This window comes from Schistocerca serialis, chromosome 4 (assembly GCF_023864345.2).
Source record: "Schistocerca serialis cubense isolate TAMUIC-IGC-003099 chromosome 4, iqSchSeri2.2, whole genome shotgun sequence".
NCBI classification, from domain to species: Eukaryota; Metazoa; Arthropoda; class Insecta; order Orthoptera; family Acrididae; genus Schistocerca; species Schistocerca serialis.
The window spans coordinates 886,956,287-886,983,339 of record NC_064641.1 but is presented as its reverse complement, the minus strand read 5'-3'; the positions used below and the strand labels follow the sequence as shown (position 1 = coordinate 886,983,339).

The following is a 27,053-nucleotide window of genomic DNA, read 5'->3' as shown; positions in this document are numbered from 1 at the left end:
GTGTGATCATGTGATGTATCTGACCCCAGGAATGTGTCAATAAAGTTTCCCCTTCCTGGGACAATGAATTCACGGTGTTCTTATTTCAATTTCCAGGAGTGTATTATGTCACAATAAACAATTAATGGGTGTTCCACAGATTTATGCAGTTCCTTCTGCAGCTTGCCTTACTGGCGGCACAGTACTCACACACATGCAGGGGGTGTTTATTTTTCGCAATGTATCAATGTACGTTATCACATCATTAAATACAGAAATGAGTTATGAGTAACAGTAACGCAAGAAACGGGTATGGATCGATTCTGTGTTAATTCTCTGCACAGTGTTCTACAGTGTTTGATGGGATATTAATTTTCAGTCATCCTGAACGGTAGCTGTAGCGCTCTTCTGGGGAAGGTATCTTCCTTCATCATGAGCGCTGCTCGATTTTCAGTTTACAGAGAGACTATCAGTATTTCTTGTTCATTTCTCTTAAGTGAGTAGACAAATAACTTCACTAAACAAGGTTAGTACTTATTTTCAGTTGTTAAGTGCGCTATTATGTTATAATAATCAAAATATGTTACATGCTGTCGATATGTATTTGACAATGTCTGTTTCATTCTCTCATCAATGGCTGGAATAATTTTCACAGTACTAAATGCATCACACCAGCCTCAGTTCTCTCAACATCTGCAGAGGCCCATAACCCTACATTGACTCGCTCTCCAACAGAAGTAGATCATTCAAGTGTTACGAAACTTCAGACATTTAAACATCAGTCTTGCAATGCATTACAGCATATTACTTCTCTAGAATTGAACATGGTCAGTACCGCTTCACAAGACACACACGCACACCTTGCAAAATACCGTATGGATAAATGATAAGCGCCTCGACACGGTGCAGTCCACTCTACAAATGCCAGCCTGAATGGAAGGTATTTATGCAGTCTACCATTAACACATCTAATGTTGAGGGAAGTGCAGTAACTTTCTGATCATCCATTAATTCAGCTCCAACTGGCGGTGGGTGTGCTCAGTAGCCTCAGCGCAGCGCCTTCGCTCTGCCAGTTGACGTACTACTTCAAAAGTTCGAACCTTCTTTGAATACACCGTACTACGCTTACAGTGAATAGTGGGAAGGCCACATTATTAACTTTGATTTGTGGGTGTACAGCAGGGATGTACAGACCAGCTTGAGCTGCAAACCTCCCAGTGTGACTACGTTGAGGGCCGCAATTTCAGAAATAAAATGCTGTGAGTCAACTCATTTGGAACACCCCTGCCCCGACACTAAATAGGGATGGTGATTATCGCACCTTAAGCCATGACAAACAGCTACAGTGACATCAATGTCTCAGCAGTGCTTTACCAGTTGTTATTATATGTTTGTTGATCGTTTCTGTCGGAATTGTTATTAAAATAGCACTAATCGCTTTTCCCATTTTCTATAACAATGCAATATTTCAAACCCATGCAAATATTACTTATAAAAACTACTCCTTTTTAAAAGAAGGTTTATTGAAACACGAAAAATTTTAGCACTGCTGCTATGGCTAACTGGTATTTCGGTTACTAGAAAAAAATCCTGTTTAACCGAGAGCAAAAAAAGTACCGAAAAATACCAGTTATTTAGAACTAATATAACAGTTACAGTTTTAGCAGGTGGGGTATTTTCATCCCTAATGCCTAACAGACTGGGCTCAGAAGAACTAAATTCTACAAAGGCACGCTATCTCCTTTTCGTGGGCGAATGAAACATAAGGTTAAGAAGATTATAAGAATGATCGCTTAGTGGCAAGCGATCATCAGACTGCAGGTCGCATGCGGATACGGTGGCAAATGCGCTGTGACCAGTGTTCCTCCAAAGCACTGGGCGAGTTCATTCGTTTGTTTGGAAGGAGAGGCCAACAAGTGTGTTCCACATGTCAGCCAGTCAGCAATGACAGAATCGAGGCACATCCCCTTAAATCTTTCTCAAACGATTTTACAGAAACTATTCGGTAAAATAATGTCTTTTTTACTTAATTTGTAGCTTGATATGTCAGGTCTATGACGATGTGCCCATCATTTTGTTGATGGTCATAGTTAATGTGATATTTACCTGAAAGTTAGACACTACACGAAGTTCGGGAAAGTTTATAATGAAAAACAGTGGTCGCTATGATTTTGTGTTTGTTGCATATTACATAATATATTGTTGCATATGAAATTTATCTAAAATACTGAATTTTTCTTTAGATTTGGGTAGAGGTATCTGTCACCAATTCCGAGAAAACTGATCTGGCGTGGCACACTCATTTGCGATCGCGCCGCACCAGCGACGAAGCCAGAGTGAAATATCCAAAACATTTCTCATAATTCATAAACGGTTTCAGATATCGAAATGAGATTTTGGCAAATGATAGCATGCATTGAGGAGAGTATTTCACCACATCGTTATTATGTAAAAATTCATTATGTGTCGTGTTATTCCACTAACTGCAGACTTTTTCCATGAAACAATGTAATTTTAAGGGTCACCGATAGCTGGTGAGACGAAAAATGCTATGGATTTTGGAACAACATAAAGATATTACACGTTTTTTTTTTACTGAGGATGCACTTTTTCATAAGCTACTGGCCTTACTTTTCCTCAGTTCCTCACTTAATAAAGTTAATAAACCATTGTTTCAGAATTCTCTCACAATTGTATGTGCACAACATGTTAGCGAGATGCAACTGTGTAAACTCCACTGTGTTTTGCCGAAAGAAGCAAATTTTAACATGGCAACCAGAGAAATGTGTAGGTTTTACTGAAAATTCGCCACTCATGACGCTTCTCTGAAAGTTACAAATAGTTAACGAGCCAAGTGGAAATAAATAGCTGCATTTTCGCCGGAATTCTTTTTAGATACTAACCAAAGCAGAGGTGATAGTAGAGCTTTTTGAGTGCCCAAGTGTGGGCATGGAGCGGGCCCACTTAATATTTACAAAAAATGTGAGTGTAGGCTTCACTTCAGAATGGCACTTCCCCTCTAGCGCTCGGCATTTCCCGCATTACCCCTCCAATGCCTGCCTGTAGCCCCCAATGCGACCGCTCTCCTCAAGCCTGCCCTGCCGTCTGCGGATCTACAGGCCACGGCATTCTGTGCAGACTGTGAACAGGGTGCAAAACGTAGCACACACAGTTGGCAGTTCTGGCAGCAACAATGGCCGCGTCTAGCCTGACAGTGTAACAAGTCGAACTGAGACTGGATGACATATGGGTGCATCATGGGTGCTTCAACACTTTGGCACAGTTCACCAGTCGTAGTGGTGCTGCAGAGAACTGGGCCATCAGGATGAAAAGGGTGGAGCAATTGACTGAGCTTGGGTTACACATTTTACATAAGACATTTATTGAAACTTTTATTAAATATAACATCAACCCACTACAGCATGCCAAAGCCAACTTACATGGTCTCACAGCTAAAAGAAATAGGAACTTAAGAACAAACCAAAATTGCTTAAAACACTTAAGCCTTCAAATACATGAATCGCTTCAGAAAACAGTTCAGCAAATAACCTCGCATCAAGACAGCTTTCGCCAAAATATCTTTCAACCATTTAAACAGTTTTTCCAATAAGAGTGAATTCAGAACACTTTCAGTATTAGAAAAAGGAGAGGCTGGCGCCCAATGCAACAGTCAAAAAATCCTATCTGAAGAAAGAATAAACGTCCTTCAGACAAATATACTTTGGTTAAGACAGGCCTCCAAGTGCGTCTTAATTGTAAAAGGTTAAACTAACCAGTACACAGATACAACCATAACTAGCATAGGAAAGTCCTGATCACATGGTTCTCTTCGGCACATTATTATGCAAACGTAAGGAATAAAGTTGCTTAGAGAGTGTTACAGCAATCGTAAGGAAAATTATTTTTCAACAGAGCCGCCTAATATTAGAAAACGCTATTATAACGGATACAGTACATTCATCATAACATAAGGCATGAACAACTTTATTTTTGTTTACTGCATGCTGCACTAGCGTCACTCTGCTCCCCATACATGACATGAATTTAGCCAATCGATTCTTTCAGGTAATAAATATAAAGGGAATCGAAGGGCAGCAGAATATAATTAATAGCCAACAAACGCTGTTTTTAAAATCAAGGCAGTTCAATATTTATTCCTCTCACTATAATTTATGGCCAGCCTAAATATCAGTACACATTACCGTAACTGACAGTCAAGTGCAGCTCGGATTCAGAAAATAGCAAGCAGAAATGTCAGTGCCTAATGACACGCTCTGTGTGCTTTAATAGAGGTACATAGGCTGTCGATGGACTCAATATAGCTTAGTTCCATCAATACGGAACTCAGTAAATACGGCCATACCTCCTAGCACGAAAAACAAACATAGCCCAGGCTCGCTACACATACCACAAATGCAAACTCTTAAATCGTGCACGCCCAGTAAGGTACACAATTCCGATATACAGTCTTTCAGAGCATAAACTTAAGGGCAAACGCCAAACCAGCTACAGACGTTTTGTTTACGAGGAAATTGCCCGCTCCGTACTGTCACTGTCCCCTTCCTCCTACCTGGCCCACAGATGAACACTCCTGGCAGCGATCTCGTAAACCGCAGAAGGTGGAACCACAGCCAACTTAGGTCATACGTTATAACAGTACCAACCATGGCCCAATGGGAGGCGAACGGTGGCATACCATTCAATCGGCAACCCACGACCAGTGGATGAGAGATACGGAGGACGCACTGGCCAGGGTAGCAGCTGGACACGTTCTGCACCAACGTGGGTGAGGACAGCATGGACGACATGAGGTCTTGTGTTACCTCGTTGAAAGATGACGCCGTGGTGACTTGGTGGATAGGACACAAGCCTTAATACGTCAGAGATGTAACGCCTACTGCTCAAATTACTGGCTGTGCGAGCCAAAGGTGATCGTACTGTGTAACCAAGAGCTCCCCATTGCATCACGCCAGGCTCTAGACCCATTTTACAACGAAGACGAATATATCTATCAACGTTCTTTCCCCTCGGAGCTTTGACACACGGATACGTCCATCGTGATGATGCACGCCAAGCGGGCAGTCGTCAGATTATATGACGTTGTGCCGCTCGTTCGTCGAGGGAAGCAACAACAGTGGTCGCCACAGTGGTTATTTGTGATGATTCAGGCGCCTTTTTTCAGTCTGTGTGGATAACTGCCTTTCCTGCATCAAGGCAGGTGATGTGGCTATACAGTATGCACAGCCGAGCGAACAGTATGTGTATCCTCGCGAGCGCTATTCACGTAGGGATTGAGTATTGCCTTTCAGAATCCATCCACTCCACATTCGGATCACAGAGTGGGATCCTGGGACACGCCAATACCAGTACCGTGGAACGATAAAGACACTGCAGGCTTCAAACGCAACGGCCTTGCAATGTCGAATTCTGACGCGTGGTGGTAGACGTTTCTCAGATATAACCAACACGCAAAAGCAATTTCTGAAAGAACAACCCAGTGTGCAGTATTCAATTATACGCGGAATTTAGGTGGCGTTACTCCTACCTAATTTGTGCTGTTGCGCTGAACTGCTAATCATTTGCATATCCAAGCATATAGTACACTTCGTACACTAAAAGTATGCTTATCTATCCTTCCAGCTATACACCGAGGTGACTGAAGTCGTGGGATAGCGATATGCACATATACAGATGTTGGAAGTATCGTACACAAGGTATAAAAGGAGAGTGCACTCTGGTGATTTCCGCACGACGGGAGTTAGGAGACTTTGAATGCAGAGTGGTAGCTGGAGTTAGACGCATGGGACATTCCATTTAGGAAATCTGTAGGGAAGTCAGTATTCCGCGATCCACAGTGTCAAGAGTTTGCCGAGTATACCAAATTTCAGGCATACCATGGACAATGCGGTGAGCGAATAGCCTTCACTTACAGACCGACAGCAGAGGCGTTTGCGTAGAGTTGAAGTGCTAACAGGCGATCAAGTTGCGTGAAATAACCACAGAAATCAATGTGGAACTTATGACGAACGTACCCGTTAGAGCAGTGCGTGGAAGTTTGGCGTTAATGAGTTATGGCAGCAGGCAACCGACGCGAGTGCCTTTGCTAATAGCACGATATCGCATGCAGCGCCTCTCCTGGGCTCGTTACCATATCGGTTGGACCCTGGACGACCACAAAACCGTGGCCTGGTCACATGAGTCCCAATTTCACCTCAGCTGATTGCAGAGTTCGAGTGTGGTACAGATCCCACGAACCCATGGACCCAAGTTGTCAACAAGACACTGTGCAAACTGGTGGAGAATCCAAAATGGTGTGGGGTGGGTGTACATGGAATGGACTGGGTCCTCTGGTCAAGCTGAACCAACTGAGACCATTCGAAGCCATTCATGCACTTAATGTTCCAAAATAACGATGGAATTTTTATGGATGGCAATGAGCCATGTCACTAGGCCACAATTGTTCACGACTGGTTTGAAGAACATTCTGGACAACTCCAGCGAATGATTTTGCCACCCAGATCGCCCGACATGAAGCTCATTAAATATTTATGAGACATGATGAAGAGGTCAGTTTGTATACAACCTGGCAACACTTCTGCGACTATGTACGGCTATAGAGGCAGCATGGCTCGAATATTTCTGCAGGGAACTTCCAGTGACATGCTTTTATTTATTTAATCGTGTCTGAGCTACATCTGTAATTAATTAATACGCTATATATACTAGATTACAAATACAAGTAAATGATAGTTATTCATTCATATATACATTCGTGATCTTCACATATTGTAAGTCGTCATTATTGTCTAAAGCAAGGCTCATATCTCTCTCCAGTGTTCGGCACACTTCACTGCAGCGTCGTTGGCCAACCACAGGTCTTGGAAAGTACATGGGGCCAGCAAAGATGGACAGGTCAGCAGGTGTGTCATGGTTTGTTTTCCTCCACATTGGCAGGGCTGTTCTTCGGCGTATCCCCACTTGATCAGGTTATCCTGTGATCTTCCCATTTGGCATCTAAGTCTATTTAGGCTCTTCCAGACTCTCCATTCCAATTGTGATCTAGCACGAAGTTTTTCTTTAATGTTCCAACTTTTCAGACTGCCTTTATCCAATTTCTGTTTCCACATTGATTCTCTAGTTGTAGACTGACTTTCAGTTAGTGGCCGTTCAACTTTTACGAAGTCTTTCCTAGATTTAAGTCTTGCTTCCGCTGGCTGATGTGCGTACAGGGGATGTCTTCTATCTTCGCACTGCCTGCTTCGTTCGTGCATCGCCAACGTTTGCCGTCTGATCTGTGGGGGGGGGGGGGGGGGTATTCCAGAACACATATAAAGGAGATCACGGTTTGTAGGCTTCAGGCATCCCGTGATTAATCGACATGAGGCATTCAGTGCTGCGTCCAGCTTCTGAGCATGTGTCGATCTTCTCCAGACGGGGCATGCATATTCAGCTGGAGCAAAGCACAATGCCAGGGATGATGCACGTAGAATGTCAGGGTTTGCTCCCAGGTGTGAGTTGGTAAGTTTACGGATTATGCCGTTCCGTGTGTTGACTTTCGCTCTAGTTTTCTCTACGTGTTTCTTGTAAGACAATGTTCGGTCTAACGTGACTCCATGATAAACTGGGTTTGGGCAGTGTTGAAGTTTAACTGAGTTCCATTCCAATTGTGATTCCCTGTTTGCTTCCTTGTTGTTTAGATGAAATAAACAAGTCTGCGTCTTTGCTGGATTAGGTCGGAACTGGTTCCCGTTGTAATATTCAGTTAGTTCCTCTAAGGCATCTGTTAAGTTTCTCTCAATCTGTTTGATTAATCTAGATTGGCATGCAATGGCTACATCATCAGCATAGATAAAGCTGATAATACCATCGTTTTTCAAGAGGATCATCTGCAGAATAATTAAATTAAGCCCCATCAGATAGATAAAGATAAAGTGACATGCTGAATCCATGCCACGTCGAGTGCATGCACTACACCGGGCAAAAGGAGGCCGACACGATATTAAGAGATATCCCATGAGTTTTGTCACCTCAGTGCGTAGTGCCAGGTGGTAGGCTCAGGACCAAACTTACAATATATCTGTTTTCATGGAAGGAGTTAGTTTTAGGCTAAACAAAGTACAGAACCAATTATTGCACAAAGACAATTTTTTATCCAGACTTGGTGTTCTATAATACTCTTGTTTGACATAGATCCATACGAATCCCTCCTCCCTCATATTCGCTGCTGCATGTCGCCAAAGCAGCAGCGGTGCAGTTTTATCATGTGCCTCATACTACAGTGTAATATGGCACTGCAGCATCACAGCTTGATGACTCACGCAGGCTATAGCGAAAATCTTCTACAGTCAGTTATAACTGTACATCAAGCGCAGCTTTTTTATGACGCATTAGCCTCTACATATTGATATCCTTGTATGTGCCTCGTTTATTCTGATGGGGCTTAATTTAATTATTCTGCAGATGATCCTCTTGAAAAACGATGGTATTATTTAGAAGGAATTCTCATAAACGACTCTCCTATCTAAAATCTATCTTCAGAAAATGATAACGATTTAGCAACATTCCTGGTTATTCATCCTCAGATGCCGCGTAACTGTGAAAATGGCATTCCCCATATGCGATAAGGTCTGTTCGCCTCAGTGAATAATTACCAGTAACAATGATTCCCGTGCGGCTGGTCCCGGCGGAGGTTCGAGTCCTCCCTTGGGCATGGGTGTGTGTGTGTTTTTCCTTAGGATAATTTAGGTTAGGTAGTGTGTAAGCTTAGGGACTGATGATCTTAGCATATAAGTCCCATAAGATTTCACACACATTTGAACATTTTGAACAATGATTCCCAAGAATGTGTCAGTGAATAAAGATGAATGCAGAACATGGAGAAGGATATGTGCACTGCTGGACTAACATTGCAAAGCCTCTGCTATTCACAGGGACAGACAGTACCACAACACAGAAAAATGCAGTCCTACATCAGGTCACTGTATCATCTGAATGCTCCATAAATTGTAATATTGAATGGCTCGACCAGCCAGCTAAAAGGAGACCCACAATGAGGTTCTTTTCAAACTCTGTCTCACAAGAGTACAAAGTATCTCTTATGTCTCACAGTGGTCACTCAACATTTGATGCTGTTCATATCCTGTATATATTCTACCAGACTTGGTAACAACACTTAACATGTTTATTCTAATTATTCAGTTTGTTGTTGTTGTTGTGGTCTTCAATCCTGAGACTGGTTTGATGCAGCTCTCCATGCTACTCTATCCTGTGCAAGCTTCTTCATCTCCCAGTACCTACTGCAACCTACATCCTTCTGAATCTGCTTAGTGTATTCATCTCTTGGTCTCCCCCTACGATTTTTACCCTCCACGCTGCCCTCCAATACTAAATTGGTGATCCCTTGATGCCTCAGAACATGTCCTACCAACCGATCCCTTCTTCTGGTCAAGTTGTGCCACAAACTTCTCTTCTCCCTAATCCTATTCAATACTTCCTCATTAGTTATGTGATCTACCCATCTAATCTTCAGCATTCTTCTGTAGCACCACATTTCAAAAGCTTCTATTCTCTTCTTGTCCAAACTATTTACCGTCCATGTTTCACTTCCATACATGGCTACACTCCATACAAATACTCTCAGAAATAACTTCCTGACACTTAAATCTATACTCGATGTTAACAAATTTCTCTTCTTCAGAAACGCTTTCCTTGCCATTGCCAGTCTACATTTTATATCCTCTCTACTTCGTCCATCATCAGTTATTTTGCTCCCCAAATAGCAAAACTCCTTTACTACTTTAAGTGTCTCATTTCCTAATCTAATACCCTCAGCATCATCCGACTTAACTCGACTACATTCCATTATCCTCGTTTTGCTTTTGTTGATGTTCATCTTATATCCTCCCTTCAAGACACCATCCATTCCGTTCAACTGCTCTTCCAAGTCCTTTGCTGTCTCTGACAGAATTAAAATGTCATTATTCAGTTTATTACTATAAATTTAAAAAGATGGGGTGTGACTGGAAAATAGTTTGAATAAATCCAAACAGTTTATTGAAAATAAAACTACGAATGTCGAGAATTCTTCAAAATAGCGCCCGTGGGCGTCAATACATTTTCTGCAGTGATTATGTCAGCACTGATAGGCTTCCTGGAACATGTTGATGAGAACCTCCTTCAGACAAGTCGTCGTGGCGGCTTTCACAGCGTATACAGTCCCAAAACGATGGCTCTTTAAGCTTGTCTTTATTCGAGGAAACAAGTGCACTGGTGCCAGACTGGTATTTTATGGTGGCCCGGGCAGCATTGCCACACTGTACCTGGCCAAGAACTCGCTAACAATGAAGATGGTGTGAAGAACGCGTGTTGTGATGATGGAGTCGCCAGTTACCACTGGTCTTCTCCCTGACGTGGAGCACCTGGTTTTGGAGCCTTTCAAGGACTTTCAAGTAAAATTGGCTGTTGACAGTTTGTCCCTTTGGCAGAAACTCCCAGTGTACAATGGCTGTGGAATCAAAAATGAGGTTGAGCATCACCTTTTTTGGCCTCGGAGGAGCCTTCGTGTGCCACTCTGCACTTTGTGTTTTTGATTTAATGGCGTTTCGCTGTTCATTGAATCGTGGCATTTTGATCTCCTGGTGTGTCACTCGAACCCAGGTACACACTACGAGCAATCAGCACTGGGCAATGGCTAGCAGTCAACTAACTGTCTGGACTGGGCAGTGGTCCCGGCGGAGGTTCGAGTCCTCCCTCGGGCATGGGTGTGTGTGTTTGTCCTTGGAATAATTTAGGACAAGTAGTGTGTAAGCTTAGGGACTGATGACTTTAGCAGTTAAGTCCCATAAGGTTTCACACACATTTGAACATTTGAACTAACTGCCGAGGCCCTCCCCAGGCCCCTTTTACACCACCAGACGTAACACTGCAACATTCTGGGTTGGCAGAAACAAAAAATTATTTGACTTACTTTCCGGACAAGCAATATATACATATACATATAATATATGTATATAGTGCTTGATTTGTAAAAAAGGAAAAAAAGGTTCCAGTAGACCAGTAGAGTGACCATCTGGATGGGGGTTTTTCAAATTTATACTTCTTAAAGCGTTATTTTAATCCTTTCCTGAGCATTGGTTAAAAATGAAATTCCCATGTGCGCCAGCAATGTTTTATTACATCTTTTATTAATTAAGTTAAATATTATTTTTCAATTTGCGATTTGTTACAAAAAGGAAATTTCAGTAAGGTAACCACACTTAAATTTGATCTATAAGATACTGAACTATAAGATATTGAAAAACGGAAAAATGTTTTAACTTACAGTTACAAAACTGTCAAAAGATTTGAAAGGTTTTCGTTTGACATCTCTCCTCTCTCTTTCCATGCTGTTTGTGTCCATATTGGAGTGCTGTCCACGAAGAAACCTCGATTCCACGTAGTTTTAAGGGTGGAAACGAGTCAGTGATGGGCCACTCGACTTCATAAAATGCAGTGAAGCAACAGTTTTTGTTAAAAGAAAGGCTCTTCCCTCACTAATGATGAGATTCATGTGAGAAAACCCTCTTCCACATTGACTAGATGACACTGTAATTATCTTCACGGTATAAGCAAATTTGTGGGCTGCTTTGTGTTGTTTTCACAATTCCTATCAAAATTCTCACAATTGCGAAAACATACAAAATGCTTGAATTGTATCTTGTTTGTTCAACTGAAAGCGAATTACAAGTGACTCAAGATGTTTTTCCCGAAAATTATTGTCTCTGATGTCTTCGGGTCAAATGCTTGTGTCAACTATATGACTATGCAGTCTGAACAGGCCACAATTCAAAAAAATGGTTCAAATGGCTCTGAGCACTATGGGACTCAACTGCTGAGGTCATTAGTCCCCTAGAACTTAGAACTAGTTAAACCTAACTAACCTAAGGACATCACAAACACCCATGCCCGAGGCAGGATTCGAACCTGCGACCGTAGCGGTCTTGCGGTTCCAGACTGCAGCGCCTTTAACCGCACGGCCACTTCGGTCGGCAACAGGCCACAGTCATTCACAGTGCCCGCCACTGCGTACATTTAGAAAAGCACAGTCTAGTCTCACACAAAATTGGCATAGTTTTAATCGCTTCAGTGACCATAAAAGTTCTATCGTACCGCATATCAAAATCTGCTGTTCTGATTTTTTTCTGCATACTGTCACAAGTCAAGCACTGTATATATATAGAGTGGTCCACTTAAACTTTCCAGCCCAAATATCACTGGCACGTCAACAGATGTTGAAAAACAGCTTTCACGGGTGTGAATGTAAGGCTGAGGCTCATGAAAGTAAATAGTATGAGACATTCTAAAACGTAATCAAGTATTATTTTCAACGCAAACTTATGGTTTTTTAGATAGAAACCCCATATTATTTCTTGTGCAGTTAACAACACGGAAAATCACAAAAGAATGGCGTTGGTTGCAACGCAAATGCGTCAGTGACATTCCGAGAAACTGCAAAGTGAAGTCGACACTTGAAATAGACGAAACGCGCCGCTGATGGATATCCCGAAGTGGACCGGAAGGAATACAGATATCCAGTCAGAAAACCACATACAACTGCCATTAACCCTTCTGTTAGATATTTTGTTAGCCATTAATTGCGTTTACCATGACCTGTGATCTTCAGTTTTTCGTTACCGTTTTGTCCATTCTAGTACTGTAGTAAGCATCAAATAAAGCACAAAGGAATAAATATTTCCTTTATTTGCGTCGTTTGTGACTGGACATTTGTATTGTTTCCATCCCGCTTCACAGGAGTGTAAACAGCAGTAAGTACAGAGTTCATTGCATCGTAGTATTGTATGTTAACCGGGGGTCTAGAAACGACGGAGAGGCTCCGTCCCCGCCGCAGCCGCAGTGGTCCACAACTCCACGACGACTACCACAGTCCACTTAACCTCTCTGTCGCCCCACACTGAACCCAGCGTTATTGTGCGGTTCGGCCCCCGGTGCCCCCCCCCCCCCCCCCCCCCGGGGAACGTCTCACACCAGGCGAGTGTAAACCTTATGTTTGCGTGGTAGAGTAATGGTGGTGTAGGCGTACGTGGAGAACTTGTTTGCGCAGCAATCACTGACATATGTAACTGAGGCGGAATAAGGGGAACCAGACTGCATTCGCCGAGGCAGATGGAAAACCGCCTAAAAACCATCCACAGACTGGCCAGTTCACTGGACCTCGACACAAATCCGTCGGGAGGGTCCATGCCAGGGACCAGGCGCTCCTTCCCGCCTGGAAATCCGTACGTTATACAGTACGGCCATGCATCGTAGTACATCAATTACAACGTGATTACGAGCAACGTGGGGTTCAAATCTGCATCTCGGGCTGTACGAGGTGCATTCAAGTTCTAAGACCTCCAATTTTTTTTCTCCGGACTGGAGAGAGATATAAACATGCGCATTGTTTTAAAATGAGGCCGCGTTCATTGTCAATATGTCCCAGAGATGGCAGCACTGTACGGCAAATGGAATTTTACCGCCAGCGGCGAGAATGAGAACTGTTTTAAATACTTAAAATGGCGACGTTTTCCTTACTTGAACGGCGTGCAATCATTCGTTTTCTGAATTTGCGTGGTGTGAAACCAATTGAAATTCATCGACAGTTGAAGGAGGCATGTGGTGATGGAGTTATGGATGTGTCAAAAGTGGGTTTGTGGGTGCGACAGTTTAATGAAGGCAGAACATTGTGTGACAACAAACCGAAACAACCTCAGGCTCGCACAAGCCGGTCTGACGACATGATCGAGAAAGTGGAGAGAATTGTTTTGGGGGATCGCCGAATGACTGTTGAACAGATCGCCTCCAGAGTTGGCATTTCTGTGGGTTCTGTGCACACAATCCTGCATGACGACCTGAAAATGCGAAAAGTGTCATCCAGGTGGGTGCCACGAATGCTGACGGACGACCACATGGCTGCCCGTATGGCATGTTGCCAAGCAATGTTGATGCGCAATGACAGCATGAATGGGACTTTCTTTTCATCGGTTGTAACAATGGATGAGACGTGGATGCCATTATTCAATCCAGAAACAAAGTGCCAGTCAGCTCAATGAAAGCACACAGATTCACCACCACCAAAAAAATTTCGGGTAACCGCCAGTGCTGAAAAAATGATGGTGTCCATGTTCTGGGACAGCGAGGGCGTAATCCTTACCCATTGCGTTCCAAAGGGCACTACGGTAACAGGTGCATCCTACGAAAATGTTTTGAGGAACAAATTCCTTCCTGCACTGCAACAAAAACGTCCGGGAAGGGCTGCGCGTGTGCTGTTTCACCAAGACAACGCACCCGCACGTCGAACTAACGTTACGCAACAGTTTCTTCGTGATAACAACTTTGAAGTGATTCCTCATGCTCCCTAGTCACCTGACCTGGCTCCTAGTGACTTTTGGCTTTTTCCAACAATGAAAGACACTGTCCGTGGCCGCACATTCACCAGCCATGCTGCTATTGCCTCAGCGATTTTCCAGTGATCAAAACAGACTCCTAAAGAAGCGTTCGCCGCTGCCATGGAATCATGGCGTCATCGTTGTGAAAAATGTGTACGTCTGCAGGGCGATTACGTCGAGAAGTAACGCCATTTTCATCGATTTCGGGTGAGTAGTTAATTAGAAAATAAATTGGAGGCCGTAGAACTTGAATGCACCTTGTACAATAGCGGTGCGGTTTGTTTATTCAAATGTCAACTTCACTTTGCAATTTCTCAAACTGTAATTGAAGTATTACAATGCACCCAAAACCATTCTTTTTGTAATTTTTCATGTTATTGATTGCGTGATAAATAAAATGGGCTGTCTATTTTTGAAAAAAAGAATTTGAGCTGAAAATATTATTTACTTACATTTTAAAATGTCTCAAAGTATTTTCCTTCATGAGCCCCTGCCTTACATTCACACCCGTCAGAGTCGTTTATCAATATCTGTTGTTTTCCAGAGATATTTGCGTTGAAACGTTTACATGGACCATCCTATATGATTAAAATCGTAGACAGCTGTGCAATGTTACCCGCCAGGGTAGCTGAGCGCGCTAACGCCCTGCTTCCTAGACTCGGATAGACGCGCCGGCCCCGGATCGAATCCGCCCGGCGGGTTAACGACGAGGGCCGGTGTGCCGTCAGCCTGGATGTGGTTTTTAGGTGGTTTTCCACATCCCGCTAGGTGAATACTGGGCTGGTTCCCACGTTCCGTCTCAGTTACATGCGACGCAGACATTTGAAACACATCGGCACTATTTCACGATTTACACTAGCCGCAGACAGTTGGGGTACACTGGTTCCGTCCCGGAGGGTACAGGGTGGTGGTGGGAAGGGCATACGGCCATCCCTAACACTAACACTGCCAAATCCGTTGTAACCACGCCGACCCTGCGATAGCTGCGGGACTGTGGCGTAAACGAAAGAAAGAAAGGAAGAAAGACAGCTGTGCAATGTTACAAGTTGCAAAGATGGCGAATTACATTCTGGGGAGGGACAGGAGTCAGAGACAATCGAACTGGGACGCTTCCCCTCCCCTACAACCGAACCCTAGAGTAGCTCTTGATGTTGCCACAATACCGCCGTTGGACATTTGGCCCTCCAAGAAACCGCATTTCAGCGAGGGTCAGCAAGCAGGCAGGCCACCATCTTTTTTTGTGTTCTCTTTGCAGGCGTGTCGGTGGTTCGCGGCGCTGGTGACGCTGTGTGCAGTGTCGCCTCTGAACGGCGCGGCCGTCGGCAGCACCTGCACGGGCAACGTGACGGACTGCCGGTGGCGCGGCGGCGCGGAGCAGCAGCAGCGGCCGGGCGCGTGCGCGCTGAACGGCACGCAGGCGGACTGCCAGCTGCGCGGCCTCAGCTCCGTGCCGGCCGACCTGCCCCCGGGCACGCGCGTGCTGCACCTGGACGCCAACGAGCTGGGCGCGCTGCGCGGCGGCTCGCTGGCGCACCTGCCGCGGCTGCGCGCGCTGCACGCCAAGCTGTGCCGCCTGCGCGCGCTGCCGCCCGGCCTGTTCGCCGGCCTGCCGCACCTCGGACACGTCGATCTCGCCTTCAACCTCATCAGCCACGTCGAGCCGGATACGTTCAGCGGCAATCCCCGCCTGCAGACTGTCAATTTCGCTTTCAATAACCTGGCCAACATCACGTCGGAGACTTTCCGGTAAGCGTCACCCTAGTTACACTAATGAGCCAAAACATTATGACCACTACCCACCGCGAGGTCGAATGCCATCTGGTGGTGTTGCGGTTACGTGATACAGGAAGCATAAACATATAAGCGGAGCAAAGGCGTAGGGGGAAAACATTCAGCGACGATATGGGCCATAAAGAGGGAAACCCACTGACGTACCAGTATGCGGCTTTGACAAACGGCAGATTGTTATAGTTTGACGCTGGGAACAAGCCTCTCGAAATGGCGAACTTAATCGGTCACTCGCGTGCCACTGCGCTGAGGATAATTATATGGAAAGTGGTTGTTGGACAATAGAAGTACCATCCTCCACACCTACAAATCCTTGATCCATCCCATCCTCTGTTATGTCTGTCCCTATTGGATATCCGACCCCCCTCCCCCCCAAATTCTATAAATCCGTCTAGATCCTCGAGCGCCATGCACTCCTCCTCACCTTCCGCATACACCTCCCGTCCCCCACGCAGATCCTCAATGACCTGATTCCAATCTCCCATCTGCTCCTTTTCCGAGTCCTCTACACTTCCTGGTTGCTCCTCTGTTCTCCATCTCCACCCGTTGCCACGCATTCACCATTGCATCCCACCCAACCTTCACCTCTACACCCTTCATCTCCTTTCCCAAAATGGCTTCTGTCAACTCCCCCTCCTGGATGATGCCCTCTCTCCCTCCATTTATCCCTCCTATCAACTTTGATCCTCATCCCCCCCTCCCTACCTCTGTCCTTCTACTCATACTGGGCTCCCCCTCCCCCCACCCTTCCATAGTGTTTTTCTCCATCTACCCTCTCTTTGCCTCCATTCTCTCCCCCCCCCCCCCAAGTTCTTTTGCTTCCCCACTCCTTCTCTTGTCCTCCCTGCCCCACTTTCTATGTGTCCTCTCCCTCCATTGCCTTCCCCCAATTAATCCTTTTTGCTCTCTTCCCTCACTTTTTTTCCCCTCATCTGCCTAGGTCCTTCCCCTCCCCCATTTTGCCTTAGGCTGTGTTGTGTCATCTTTCTATCTACTCTATAGTTCAGTGTTTACGTGAGCATTCAGTGTTGTACATACCCTATTTTAACTGTTGCGAACAGAAACCAGACTGTCGCCGAGTTAATTCTGCCTGTCTACTTACTGTGTATCTTCATTAGCATCGTCAACCCCGTGTTTTTATATTTCCACAACTTTCCGCCATTTTTACAGTTTTTAAAAGATCACCGTTTTATCACCTGTTTTTATTCTTTGTTGTCTGCTCATTATGTTTTTTAACTCTTCTGTAGGCTGTAGAGTGGTATATTAAGCTGTTGCCAGCTTCTCCCCCCCCCCCCAGGAGGGATCGAAATTCAATAAAGTAAAAAAAAAAAGAGGCAATGGAACTACAAGTAAGCGACAATGTGTCGATGTCCATGCACTGCGGGCTTGCCTACTCTGTAAAGCACGATAGGTGGTCACCTAGGGTAAATTTGATGACGAACTGAAATTCTGGTAAAGGCACAAGTGTTTCAGAGCACATTGTTGAGCGGACATTGTCAAACTTCGTGCTCCACATCAGACAACCTCTTCAGGTTCCTCCCATGTTGTCAGTTACGACAGCAGTGGGCAAGGGGTGGTCCTAAGTTGTCAGCAGATCAATGGAAATGTGTTGCCTGCTTGGAAGTGTTGTGTACCACTTAGTACACAGTGGTAAGGAGACGGGCACTACAGAGTGGTGCAGCAACTGTCATCGTAGAAAAGCTGGACAGGAGCAGAAATGAACAGCGAGCAAGTTAACACAAAAAAAATAGATTTACTTACCTTGTATATCTCCAAGCAAGTAAAGACTCGTTAGAAATATTGAAGCGAGAAATGAAGTCCAGCTCTCAGTGTCAACGAGGAGGAGGGTTCCTACACTATAGCAAGATGCTGGAGACACGACTAGGTGGCATTTACATAGCATCACCTAGTTTTTTTTTTTTTTTTTTTTTTTTTTTGTCATCAGTCTACTACTGGTTTGATGCGGGCCCGCCACGAATTCCTTTCCTGTGCTAACCTCTTCATCTCAGAGTAGCACTTGCAACCTACGTCCTCAATTATTTGCTTGACGTATTCCAATCTCTGTCTTCCTCTACAGTTTTTGCCCTCTACAGCTCCCTCTAGTACCATGTAAGTCATTCCCTCATGTCTTAGCAGATGTCCTATCATCCTGTCCCTTCTCCTTATCAGTGTTTTCCACATATTCCTTTCCCCTCCGATTCTGCGTAGAACCTCCTCATTCCTTACCTTATCAGTCCACCTAATTTTCAACATTCGTCTATAGCACCACATCTCAAATGCTTCGATTCCCACAGTCCATGTTTCACTACCATACAATGCTGTACTCCAGACGTACATCCCCAGAAATTTCTTCCTCAAATTAAGGCCGGTATTTGATATTAGTAGACTTCTTTTGGCCAGAAATGCCTTTTTTTGCCATAGCGAGTCTGCTTTTGATGTCCTCCTTGCTCCGTCCGTCATTGGTTATTTTACTGCTTAGGTAGCAGAATTCCTTAACTTCATTGACTTCGTGACCATCAATCCTGATGTAAAGTTTCTCGCTGTTCTCATTTCTACTACGTATCATTACCTTCGTCTTTCTCCGATTTGCTCTCAAACCATACTGTGTACTCATTAGACTGTTCATTCCGTTCCGCAGATCATTTAATTCTTCTTCACTTTCATTCAGGATAGCAATGTCATCAGCGAATCGTATCATTGATATCCTTTCACCTTGTATTTTAATTCCACTCCTGAACCTTTCTTTTATTTCCATCATTGCTTCCTCGATGTACAGATTGAAGAGTAGGGGCGAAAGGCTACAGCCTTGTCTTACACCCTTCTTAATACGAGCACTTCGTTCTTGATCGTCCACTCTTATTATTCCCTCTTGGTTGTTGTACATATTGTATATGACCCGTCTCTCCCTATAGCTTACCCCTACTTTTTTCAGAATCTCGAACAGCTTGCACCATTTTATATTGTCGAACGCTTTTTCCCGGTCGACAAATCCTATGAAAGTGTCTTGATTTTTCTTTAGCCTTGCTTCTATTATTAGCCGTAACGTCAGAATTGCCTCTCTCGTCCCTTTACTTTTCCTAAAGCCAAACTGATCGTCACCTAGTGCATTCTCAGTTTTCTTTTCCATTCTTCCGTATATTATTCTTGTAAGCAGCTTCGATGCATGAGCTTTTAAGCTGATTGTGCGATAATTCTCGCCGTTGTCAGCTCTTGCCGTCTTCGGAATTGTGTGGATGATGCTTTTCCGAAAGTCAGATGGTATATCGCCAGACTCATATATTCTACACACCAACGTGAATAGTCGTTTTGTTGCCACTTCCCCCAATGATTTTAGAAATTCTGATGGAATGTTATCTATCCCTTCTGCCTTATTTGACCGTAAGTCCTCCAAAGCTCTTTTAAATTCCGATTCTAATACTGGATCCCCTATCTCTTCTAAATCGACTCCTGTTTCTTCTTCTATTACATCAGACAAATCTTCACCCTCATAGAGGCTTTCAATGTATTCTTTCCACCTATCTGCTCTCTCCTCTGCATTTAACAGTGGAATTCCCGTTGCACTCTTAATGTGACCACCGTTGCTTTTAATGTCACCAAAGGTTGTTTTGACTTTCCTGTATGCTGAGTCTGTCCTTCCGACAATCATATCTTTTTCGATGTCTTCACATTTTTCCTGCAGCCATTTTGTCTTAGCTTCCCTGCACTTCCTATTTATTTCATTCCTCAGCGACTTGTATTTCTGTATTCCTGATTTTCACGGAACATTTTTGTACTTCCTCCTTTCATCAATCAACTGAAGTATTTCTTCTGTTACCCAAGGTTTCTTCGCACCTATCTTCTTTGTACCTATGTTTTCCTTCCCAACTTCTGTGATGGCCCTTTTTAGAGATGTCCATTCCTCTTCAACTGTACTGCCTACTGCGCTATTCCTTATCGCTGTATCTATAGCGTTAGAGAACTTCAAACGTATCTCGTCATTCCTTAGTACTTCCGTATCCCACTTCTTTGCGTATTGATTCTTCCTGGCTAATGTCTTGAACTTCAACCTACTCTTCATCACTATTATATTGTGATCTGAGTCTATATCTGCTCCTAGGTACGCCTTACAATCCAGTATCTGATTTCGGAATCTCTGTCTGACCATGATGTAATCTAATTGAAATCTTCCCGTGTCTCCCGGCCTTTTCCAAGTATACCCCCTCCTCTTGTGATTCTTGAACAGGATATTCGCTATTACTAGCTGAAACTTGTTACAGAACTCAATTAGTCTTTCTCCTCTTTCATTCCTTGTCCCAAGCCCATATTCTCCTGTAACCTTTTCTTCTACTCCTTCCCCTACAACTGCATTCCAGTCGCCCATGACTAGATTTTCGTCCCCCTTTACATACTGCATTACCCTTTCAATATCCTCATACACTTTCTCTATCTGTTCATCTTCAGCTTGCGACGTCGGCATGTATACCTGAACTATCGTTGTCGGTGTTGGTCTGCTGTCGATTCTGATTAGAACAACCCGGTCACTGAACTGTTCACAGTAACACACCCTCCGCCCTACCTTCCTATTCATAACGAATCCTACACCTGTTATACCATTTTCTGCTGCTGTTGATATTACCCGATACTCATCTGACCAGAAATCCTTGTCTTATTTCCACTTCACTTCACTGACCCCTACCATATCTAGATCGAGCCTTTGCATTTCCCTTTTCAGATTTTCTAGTTTCCCTACCACATTCAAGCTTCTGACATTCCACGCCCCGACTCGTAAAATGTTATCCTTTCGTAGATTATTCAATCTTTTTCTCATGGTAACCTCCCCCTTGGCAGTCCCCTTCCGGAGATCCGAATGGGGGACTATTCCGGAATCTTTTGCCAATGGAGAGATCATCATGACACTTCTTCAAATACAGGCCACATGTCCTGTGGATACACGTTACGTGTCTTTAATGCAGTGGTTTCCATTGCCTTCTGCATCCTCTTGTCGTTGATCATTGCTGATTCTTCCGCCTTTAGGTGCAATTTCCCACCCCTAGGACAAGAGAGTGCCCTGAACCTCTATCCACTCCTCCGCCCTCTTTGACAAGGCCGTTGGCAGAATGAGGCTGACTTCTTATGCCGGAAGTCTTCGGTCGCCAATGCTGATTATTTATCAAAATTTAGGCAGTGGCGGGGATCGAACCCGGGACCGAAAACGTTTTGATTATGAATCAAAGACGCTAACCCTAGCCCACGGGCACTACATATAGTTGAGAGGCTCCAAGTACGAGTGGATATCTGGCTGCCGTCGGTCGTCCTATAGTGTAGTGGCAGACGGCACCCGTGTTATCAAGCCACTGCAATCATGACTCAGCAGGTGTGCTCAATTGGGTCCACCAGTTCCCACATGACCACTGTCGGCGTCTGACACAAAACTTACAATTCCGTTGCCAACTTCGCAACGCATGTTGGGTGATATCGATACATGATACCACAGGAAGAAACTTGTTTCTCATCAGACGAAGTGGGTGGCCGCGAGCAGATTTACTGTCATGTTATCCCATTTTGTGACCAAGCTTTACTACCGTACGTATTCATATGAAACGATCATTCATAGTAATGAAGTACTAGTGTAAAGTGCCGAGCAGATATATACTGAACGTTGGAACTGTACGGCTACAGATGCTCCATGCGATACTTATTCTTTTCCTTTATTCTACGGTTAACTCTCGCTTTATGGAGATCAGGATGGTTTTGTTTTTGATATATGTGCTATGTTGTACGTTAACGTATGGAAAGAAGTGTAAATAGGCAAATGAAGAATTCTCCAGTATTGGCTATGGAATTATTTGGATGCAAGAATTGGAACACCAATGCAATTTCTTCAACGCTCCATTACTGGTGACGCTAAATTTCAATTCTATGCCTAGTCGTTTCATTAATTAGTAATAAAGGTTGCAGGTCGATGTAACGGGCTTGATAGGGTCAGTTCAAAGGATCAGCCTGCAGCACATGGTCAATGTATTTCTCTACGCCGCTACGAAAATGACTTCTACATCAGGACAGACATTGCACCAAGTGTAGTCCGCCAACCGAACTAATCTTTTTCTGTTTCAGTAACATCGAGAAAAGGAACATTCATTTATTTTGAGATTCGAAATTGGCTTAATTACTGTAAGAGTGTTGTAGGCACTACATTTTATCATCCAGGTGAACAGCTACTCGAAACATAACTGCAACACTGATGCAGGCTGGTGTGGTCAGCGGTATTCTATGGCAGACATTCACCACAACCTCCATGACAGCTGTAGACTACGTGGACATTACCGAGGACAACCTGCATTCCTTTGTGGTTAAGGTATTCCCTTGCTGCCATGGCATCTTCCAGCAGAGTAACTGCACATGCCACAAGACCAGAATCATGCTACAGTGCTTTGAGCAGCATTGTACTGAACTCATGTTGCTATCGTGGCTACCTGATTTGTCTGATATGAGGCCATTGCAACATATCTAGGACACAATCTGGCGTGAGCTTTGCGTCCATCAACGACAGAACCGTAATTCACGGATACTGAGTGACCTGTGGATTGACATCTGGGTCCACATACCTCAGGAAAACTGTCAGGGACATGTTCAATTGATTCCACACAGAATAGCTACTGTATTGTGTTCCAAAGGTGGAACAACATGCCACTAAGCTTGCGTGCATAATGTTTTAACCCATCAGTGTGTCATTCACTTAAATCATGACTTTAGAAAATTAGTTTCGGGAGTGCAAGGAAACTGTGTACCCTTACAAATGAAAATGTGCGGTAACTGATTCTATAACTGTCTGTTTAATGATTGATTCACAATGAGCATCAATGGGACAGAATGTAAGGCGACGTCACCATCAATGCATGATGTGCATGGAACGTCAACATAATATGACTTCGCCGCGAGGGGTAGCCGTGCGGGGGGGGGGGGGGGGGGGAGGGGGGGCCTTGTCATGGTTCGCGTGGCTCCCCCCGCCGGAGGTTCGAGTCCTCCCTCGGGCATGTGTGTGTGTGTGTGTGTGTGTGTTGTCCTTAGCGTAAGATAGTTTAGGTTAAGTAGTGGGTAAGTTTATGGACCGATGACCTAAGCAGTTTGGTCTCATAGTCCTCAAGACAAATTTTCCAATATCACTTCGCTTAGCTCTGTACCGTACAGACAGCCAAGTGATGAGATACTGCTCATAACACAAAAAGTCTGATTATATTATCAGGCAGTAGCAATGATAAAATATATTAATAGCCAAACGAAAATTCATAAAAGATGTTCTTGACTAAATTCGTGTGGTAAACCGCTCGTCGAAACATTTCAAAACAACGGCATTTATTTGCCTAAGAAAATATATTTATACAAACACATCAAACAGTGAAAGTAGATTGTTACATATTAAACAGGGTGAACATTAATAAAACCGACAAACTGCACTGACGGATTTCTGACTGGAAATGGAATAAAAAAGGTCCTATGAACATGTTCTTCTGACCATGTGCCGTGTGTTCCATGTGTGTTGCAGGCTGAGTGATTGACGCAGCGTACTGCAAGCAGGAGAGTGGGCTGATGTTCATGTCGAAAACAATCCGATATGGTCTTTGGGTACTGCCGAGTAGATAGAAAGGGTCGAGAGGCAGACGGCTATACCCTCACAGACACCAGCCACATCACACAACATTTCAAGCCATTTTTGGGCGTTTGTGTGATCGTGGACCCCTTCAGACAGATGAACATGCAGGGAGGCGGCTGACTGTGCTTGCGCCAGATTTGGAGGACGAGGTTCTGCAGAATATTGAGACTAACCCAAGTACAAGCTCTAGGTAAGAGGCCCACCCACATGATGTAAGCCAAAGTACGATTGGCTTACATCATGTTCACAGGCCACTTGCCTGGAGCTTGGGTTAGTCTCAATATCCTGCAGAACCTCGTCCTCCAAATCTGGTGTACGCACAGCCCGCCACCAACCTACATTTTCGTCCGTCTGAAAGGACTCATGATCTCGCGAACGTCCAAAAAGGTCTTGAAATACTGCGTGACGTGGTTGGTGTCTGTGAGGGTACTTGTTTCGGTACAGCTGTGCTGCGTATCGACCGCTTTCGTCTACTTGGCCGTACACAAACTCCATCTCGGCTTGTTCCCGACGTGAATACCGCATCATCCCGTTGCTTGCAGTACGCTGCTTCAATCACTCAGCCTGCAACACACATGGAACACACGGCACGTGGTCAGAGGTACCTTTATTCGTCAGCGCCATCTATAGGTTAAGTAAGCTAACTGAAAGATTCCTGTTGTTGGCTAATGTATATACTGGATGATTTCGTGATGATGTTACAAACTTTCAGAGTGCTGGGGAATAGTGAATGTATCAACGGACCCTGGTTCGGAAACGACCGAGTCTTAAGTTGTAAACGAAAATCGTTTACAAACCGGTGGAATACTTGTACCACTGCTGTTGTTCCTATAATTGTAGGGTAGGCAACATTCAGGGGTGGTAGTACGGATCGAAACAAGAAAAGATCTCCAGTAAATATGAGCTCTAAAATGCATACCTTAAGAACCATGGGTACTTGTTCAGTAGCAGAGACATGTTTCACAACCCATATTTACTAGATATTTTTTCCCTGTTTTGGCCTATGCTACCTCCTCCAACTATATGGAAACCAAAGAGTTTGCAGTAGAAGAGATGTGTTTCAGAGTGCGGAAAATGAACAAGTGCTCGTGGCTCTTAAGATATGCATACCTTAAGAGCTTCACAAGGCATTTTTTTTTCTACCACCTCTGAAAGTTGCCTACCGTAAAATCTTTGCAACAGCGGCATCGTACATACATACCACTGCCAGAGGTATTAGAACGATTTTCGCTTACAACCAACAAAAGGACGATGCTCTACGAGTCGGGGTGTGGAAAGTCAGAAGCCTGAACGTGATACGGAAGCTAGAAAATGTTAAAAGGGAAACGCTAAGGCTCAATCTAGATGTAGTGGGGGTCATTGAAGTGATATGGAAGGAAGACAAGGATTACTGGTCAGATGAGTATAGGATAATCTCAACAGCATCAGAAAATGGTATAAAGGGAGTAGGATTCCTTATGAATAGGAAGGTAAAGCAAAGAGTGTGTTTCTGTAAAAAATTCAGTGACAGTGGTAACAGGGTTATTTCCATCAGAATCGACAACGAACCAACACCGACGACGATAGTTCAGTTATGTAGGCCACGTCGCAAGCTGAAGATGAAAAGGTAGAGAAAGTATATGAGGATATTGAACAAATTCGGTACTAGTGGTGGGAGTAGAAGAAAGGGTTATGGGAGAATTTGGGCTTGGTACTAGGAATGAGAGAGGCGAAATACTAATTGAGTTCTGTAATAAAATTCAACTACTAATAGTGAATACTCAGTTCAAGGATCACAAGAGGAGGAGGTATACTTGGAAAAGGTCAGGAGGTACGGGAAGATTTCAGTTAGATTACATCATGGCCAGAAATCAGATATTGGATTGTAAGGCATATCCAGGAGTAGTAGTGATGAAGAGTAGGCTGAAGTTGTAGAGATTAGTTAAGAAGAATCAGTATGCAAAGATGTGGGATACGGAAGTACTAAAGAATGAAGAGACACGCTTGAAGTTCTCTAAGGCTGTAGATACTGCAATAAGAAATAGCTTATTAGATGGTACAGTTGAAGAGAAATGGACATCTCTAAAAAGGGTAATGACAAAATTGGAAAGGAAAACATAGGTCAAAGAAGGGAACTGCAAAGGAACCATGGGTAACAGAAGAAATACTTCAGCTGATCGATGAAAGAAGGAAGTACAAAAACGTTTACGAAAATTCAGGAATAATAAATATAAGTCGGCGAGGAATGAAATAAATAGGAAGCGAAGGGAAGCTAAGATAAAATGGCTGCATGTAACATTTGAAGAAACTGAAAAAGAAATGATTGTTGGAAGGACTGACTCAGCATATAGGAAATCAAGGCATCCTTTGGTGAAATTAAACGATTGATTTATTGATTGAGGGGAATTAAGGGATTAATGGCGAGGTCATCAGTCCTGCGATTCAAAAGTTATGTACGTAAGATAGAGGCGACCTCTAAAAGTGGGCGGATCCAGTCAGAGAGGTCAAACTAAAGTGAGGAAGCTAAAAACACACAAGGTAGAAGGCATACAAAGGGTATGGCAAATCTAAAAACAGGAAAAACAGAGGCATAAAAGAGCGGTCGTTCTAAGGGAGAGTGACTATGGGCCCCAGACCCAGAAAACGCGAAGAGAGGCCCCAACCACAACCATCCTGCCCCTGCACCAGGAGTAAAGCAAAACCTTATAACTGAAAATGAAACCCACTTCCATCTAGGAAACTGAGGATCAGTTCAACAGTTCGTCAATCGTCTGCTAATATTAAAGACAATAAATCTGAAAGGCTATCTTAGTATATGGGATACCGTCAGTCTGGCTCCACAACCACATTATGGGGGTGGCTCGTTACGCATGAGCAAACAATGGGTGAGCCTAGTATAACCGATGCATAGACGGCGATAGACAGTGGATTCCTTCCGAGAGGGGCAACAGGAAGAGCGCCAAACTGTGTAACACACCCGGGGGTACAAATGGTGGGGGTCCCTTAACTGGTATAGGTGCTTGCTGCTTCTTGACCGTGCGCCCTGTCCACACCACGTACCTGATAATCCTGCAGTGGTAGTACAGTTCTGCTCCACACTGCTGCTGGCTTGCCTGAAATTATGTATGTAATATGCAAGCAAGTTAGTGGAGCCACTCAACGTCAAAGCACAACACTGTCCTACGTCTGGTATGAACTTTTATATTCTGAAACGATATGAAAATCACAGGTTGCACTGTTTACACACTAACAAG

At 44.1% G+C, this 27,053-nt stretch overlaps 1 protein-coding gene across 1 annotated transcript in view; it reads left to right on the top strand.

The window, feature by feature from the left end:
- The window catches only part of LOC126473557 (protein slit-like), a 57,390-nt gene that overhangs the window by 15,047 nt on the left and 15,290 nt on the right, over positions 1–27,053 (top strand). Inside the window, exon 2 of the mRNA XM_050100690.1 lies at positions 15,658–16,148. Within this exon, the coding sequence (XP_049956647.1) occupies positions 15,658–16,148 (491 nt within the window). The remainder of the gene's footprint in view (positions 1–15,657; positions 16,149–27,053) is intronic.